Raw genomic sequence first — 5,908 nt, 5'->3', positions numbered from 1 at the left:
AACTGAAATACAGATGTAATGTGTATGAAGGGTCATTTGCTAAGTTTGATTTTCTTACTAAACTCTGTGAATTAGACAACAAATTTTCGAGTGGGTGCAAACTCTTCAGTGCGACTTACTTGGAAGACATACTGTAGAGGATGAATTCGAAAATGAATGACTTCACCTTCGATGCTATATGAGTGAGAACAATTTAGATTAAAAAAAATGTCATTGCTGTCTCTATACAAAACACTCCATAAGAAAAGCCTCTTGGGTGTTTATCCTAATATTGGTATAGTGTTCCGTATATTTCTGTGTACACCTATAGGAAATTGTTCTGCAGAGAGATCATTTTCAGTGCTCAAGAGACTTAAAAATTATCTTCGACAACATGGCAAGAGAGGCTGAATGCTATGTCTGTTATTTGCATAAAGTCTGATGTGCTTCGTCAGATCGACTTTGATGACATCATCAATGCTTTCTCAGTCAAGACAGTGCGAAGGAAATCTTTATAATTCACAAGATGCATGTAGGGCCTATTTTGATTCTAGTAATTTGTTTTCTGAATTTTAACATTTCATTTAAGTTAGAACTAATTTAAACTGAACATGACCTGTATAATAGCTGCTTATGAATTGTTTGAGGGAGTTGGGGGGGGGGGGCGGCACTATACCTAAATTCGGCCCTACTGATGATGTCAAACTTTCAAAACCGTTTACTATCAAACTAATGTAATGTAAATAGCATGATGTAAAATGTTAATTACAGCTGTATGATAAGTCATATAGACTATTATTAATTAAAAAAGAATATTGACAATAATGGACGTCGAAAATTTCACAATGAGTAAAATTGTAATACTGGGAAAATGTAATTTAAATGCAAGTGCTGGTATAACTTATGGCATATCATAGACAGACCATGTGTGATATATTTATGAAATAATTATTGAAATTTTCTAAAAACTTGTAGGCTACAGGATATTTTAAATCGAGCCTGACCAGTTTAATTGCAAGTAGGCTTATAGCAGTAACCCACACAGCATTTTTTTTTTATGTTTTAATACAATTGACATGATGCATAAGAAAAAAAGTGGTAATACATAGATCTTACTTAAAAGTGTAGACACACCCTCGAATACATACATTTTAAAGTTGGTAAAATAACGTACCAGAAAGATATAATCTTACGCCTACTGTTTAGTCTAATGTTTATATGCAAGAAGCTAATTCAGAAGTCACAACATTCAGTCAAGTACTTTCACACTGTTGTAAAATCTCTTGCAACGATTCTTGTGACAATGGAATCCAACAACGAAGACACTGTTAATTCATTATCTTTAATTTTGTACGTCTTCTTAATGAGAACTTCATCTGAAAACTTGTCTAATTCTTCTAGTGGACATATATTCCCATGAAAGTGAGAAAGTATGTCTTCACTTCTGTTTTCTCCATCCTGTTCAATTATCGCAACTAACATGTTCTTTTCGGCATCACCAATGCCAAATTTGATAAGAGATTGCGTAATATTTTTGGAAATAGACAAGTTGTATAGAATTTCAGTATAAACTGTTCTCGTGGTCATTTTATCGTACATTTGGTTAATTACAGCTTTGTTTGCAGCTACAGCAATTTGAAATGGATGTGTTATTAAACTGGGCTTTATGACACAACAATCTAAAGACCCCTTCACTACCATTTCTTTAATTTCGCCAGCATTCTTAACATCTTCAAACAAATACACAGAAAGCTTCTTCTTACTGTCACTATCCAATTCCACAACAAAAGTCATTTTGTATCAGTATATTGCAACCGGTGTAGGTTGACCTAACCTCAAAACAGACAAGCCTTTCACCATGCAAATCGCCATTGATAACTACTCAACGAGTTTCGTTGTAACTACTCCATGGAAACAATATCGCCAACATGCTAATTTGAAATTTCTCTTAATATTTCCCTCCTCCACACTTTGTCATGCATGGTTGGTGCAGGAGTTCCAAGTTTCAGACCAGAAGCATGGATAAATAATATAATCAAGAGAAAGAGCACCCAATGGGGTATTTAGTTATTAAGTCTTTGCAGAAGCATGGACAAATATCAGAACATTCTTCAGTTACAAGCAGGAGTATGGGTAGGTTTGGCAACTCTGAGTGGAGGCGGGAGATTCTAAAGTGACATTGATGTAATAAGTGATTGCGCATTGCTTTCGTTGTACGTAACGTGTGTTTTTTCAATATTATTTTATGCACAAAGGTAAGATCAAGATTCAGAGTAGTGATGTAAATTATTACGGATTCGAAAATAGTGTTTTATTGCAATCAATTAGCTATACTTCAGAATATAGCGTAAGTAGGATACTTACACACAAAGACTGCCACTTAAAATAGTTGAAAAAAAACATGTTTTTTATTGATAATACAAAGGTAAATTAATCAATAATAAAATCAATAATGCAATAAAGACATCAGTTTCTACGCAGTATTCTTAAGTTCCATTCAATTAACAAATAATGTGACTAGTAAATTGACAATGTTTTGCCGCTTTATGTTGTTTCACCTCTGACGTGAAAGGTCTAGGATATCATATACATTTTAATTTCATGTGATTATCTGTCGTGCTTTTCTATAAATATTTCAGATGCCCAGGAAGCCAGTTTTAGTTTGAACCTGGCCAGTCACCATAATAATACTGTTATCGTAAGTTAGTTATTTGTTATAAACTTTTTAAAATATAATTTTAAATAAATATAACTACAGAAAACAAGCTAAGAATGTAAATTATGCAAATTAAATAATAATATAAACAGAGGAAACTATTGACATATTATAATAAAGTATGAGGATGTAAATACAGTTAGACCAAGTATAAAGATTATGGAAAAATGTAGAAATATACCTTCAACATAATATGTAACAAAACACATCATTGTCTATTAAGTATGTGCCAATTAGCGTAAACTCAGTGAACTTTAAATCCTGTAAATACGAAGTGAAAAGAAACATGTTTATAACTAGTTTATTACAAAAGGAATAATATTAATAAACAAATCTTGAAAACCAACAAAGTGAGTGTATGCATCTACAAATTATAGGTAGCTCTGACGTATAGCAGGCATTCCGAATCTTCAACAAAACTGCAACATTTATGGGATCACAAAACAGCTGTTTGCAATGAACTTGAAAATCAACGGCGTAACTTTATTGATATAGCAGGCGAGACCCAACAATTTCGCTAGAATTCTGATACACTACAAACCGCAAGTAAGACTATAAAATTGTAGTTTATACAGTATTTAATATTTAGAAGAATTGTCAACCACTTTGTCGTCATTATTAATAACCGTAAAAATTGCCAAAGACTGCAGCCATATTTTCATTTATTGTCTTGTTTTTATCGCCAACATGCACTTACTTATAATACATCAACAATTAACGTTTGGTACGACCGCGAACATAATTCCATCGACACACACTTATATTGTAACATTGATTTAAGTTACATTGAAAATCGGCATTAGCACAAACACATGTTCTGTATCATAGGCCTCCTCTTGAAGTTAATAAATTACAGTGTTGCCCGACGTATGGCTCCGGTTTGTAACTGAAGAAGGCTCTGATAAATATCCATGTCACAAGGTTGTTTTTATTCATTCATTGTGTGTTTTATGGTGCAAAGGTTATTGAGTTTGAATAGGTGGAGAGAAAATTGAACCTTTCAAGTTTCAGAACCTAATTTTAATGGTATAAATTGTATCAGTTTCGATTATAAAACATGTCAAAAATTTTAACAAATAAATTCCCATATAAAAAAAAGGAAAAACATTGAGCAAAATCGAAAGAAAGTATGTACTTCGGATGTTGTCCGGAGGGAAACACATGATATAAGCACAGGCTGTGATGTAAGCACATTCTAGTATATACAGTCATGAAGCTTGAGTTGTGAGGGTACTATAGGCATCCTACAAGCAAAACTCAGCTCGAACTCCTTGCGGCGCGCATGCTATACCCCTCTTACCCCCCCCCCCCGCCTGCAGTAGGCGTGAGAGCATGCTGGGAACGGGAGCATACGCCATCTACGCGAGACAGTCACGCCCTCTGGTTTCTGCGCACTGAGTTTTCCTTGTTAGATTCCTATAGGAACAATAGACTGTGCCGGTACTATTTCGAATTGTCTGTAATGAGGCGATATTAGCGATCCTAGTGGTTAACAACTATCTATGGATAAGCAAATTACAAAACAAAAGGTAAAAGGTAAAGGTAAAGGTATCCCCGTAACATGCCATGAAGGCACTTGGGGGGCATGGAGGTAGAGCCCCATGCTTTCCATGACCTCGACACTAGAATGAGGTGGTGTGGTCGGCATCACGCTCTGACCGCCTTTTACCCCCGGGAAGGACCCGGTACTCAATTTTATAGGAGGCTGAGTGAACCTCGGGGCCGTTCTGAAAGTTTGGCAGCGACAAAACAAAAATTGGACTTGAATAAAAAACTTAAAGATTATATACAATGAAAAAAATAATAAAACCCTATCATTTTAAGTTTGTTAAAATTTTATTTTTTTTAGATTTTAATTTATTGATATTTAATTATTTTATTGGAATTTTTTATTAAATTATTATTTATTTGCATATTTACTACGTATTGAGCTTCGTGACTGTATATATTAGACTGATATAATTATAAGTGTGTATATAGAGAAAATTGTTTCCTCTGTGGTAACTCAGATATTGACCAGACGGGACCAAGCTGCTACACATTTTCGGTAATCGCGATTAGCGACAGTAGTCTGTCACTAGTATATATGATAGGCTTTAATGTGACTTTGGAGAACAAAATTGTTCTTTAATTAAAATAATAATAATAATAATAATAATAATAATAATAATAATAATGGGATTGAAACTTTGTAATAAAATATAATAGTTGAAGTGATTAAAGTGGGTATATCCTTCCTACAATGTAGGCCTATATAGTATTATGTACTAGTCTATTGTTACTTAGCGGCAAAAAGTTAGTGCTAATATATTTCAAATAACATTTCCATTGAAAACAAGATAGCGTTACTTTATTTTAACACTAATCTTCAATTATTGGATGTTATCTTACTCTTTTGTTAATATTCTTTACGTTATGGTAGAATGATGTCTCACAATTTACTTGAATATTTGAGCACCTGTAGTTCACGAAAATATATTAGAATTTGCGTGCTTCTCTGGATCCCACTAAATAAAAGGAAATAACGGTAATAACTCATGATCTATGTGCGTGCCGACGGTGAATGTGGAAGTAAGTTGATAAGCGAAATTGTGTTCGTTTTAGTGTTCCGTATTGTTTGCCGCTATCCTGACGCATTACGGAGTTTGTTAGTTCTACTGACCTGAAAAAAAGAAAGGAGTTGGGTTAAGGGGGTCACAAGGTGTGACTACTCTCCAGGGATGACCATTATTTCTCACTAGTATTCTTTGTGACACGAAGCCTGTACCCAGTAGTATGACGAATCCAGGTCATCAGCGAAATACGGATAGCATGTTGAACGCAATCATATTAGCGTACCGGTACCACACACGTGAGATTGAGTTGAGAAAAAGTATATTTTATTCAAATTTCTTATTTATGAAATCATTTTAATTGATGACGTTTTCAAAGCAGACAATAGATTTAAAAAAAAAAGTAAACAAATAAATGAAGCTTTCTGTACAAGCTCCATGCCTAACTACCAATTTCAATCAAACGATTTTGGAAGCAGGCGTTTCTATAATAATGCAGTTTAATATTTTAACAAATAGGCTATAACGTAGGCCTACATAGTTTTTAATCATAAATTGAAGAAACTTGATCAATTTCCCAGAAAAATGCAAATTTATCTAAGATTTGCGTCCATTTCAGGTTTGTCATGAATGATTATTAGGGGGAGGAACCATATGCACT

The 5,908-nt window shown here is 33.9% G+C and overlaps 1 protein-coding gene across 1 annotated transcript; it reads right to left on the bottom strand.

Moving 5' to 3' along the window:
- Nucleotides 1-1,100: 1,100 nt before the first annotated feature.
- On the bottom strand, nucleotides 1,101-1,875 carry LOC138700890 (EKC/KEOPS complex subunit Tprkb-like). Its single transcript, XM_069827291.1, has one exon. The coding sequence runs from the start codon at nucleotides 1,771-1,773 to the stop codon at nucleotides 1,243-1,245; it is 531 nt and encodes a 176-aa protein (XP_069683392.1). The 5' UTR covers nucleotides 1,774-1,875; the 3' UTR covers nucleotides 1,101-1,242.
- Nucleotides 1,876-5,908: the final 4,033 nt, after the last annotated feature.

Source organism: Periplaneta americana, chromosome 1 (genome assembly GCF_040183065.1).
Source record: "Periplaneta americana isolate PAMFEO1 chromosome 1, P.americana_PAMFEO1_priV1, whole genome shotgun sequence".
NCBI lineage: Eukaryota > Metazoa > Arthropoda > Insecta > Blattodea > Blattidae > Periplaneta > Periplaneta americana.
Note: the sequence above shows the minus strand (reverse complement) of the source record. Positions and strands in the feature narration are given on the sequence as shown.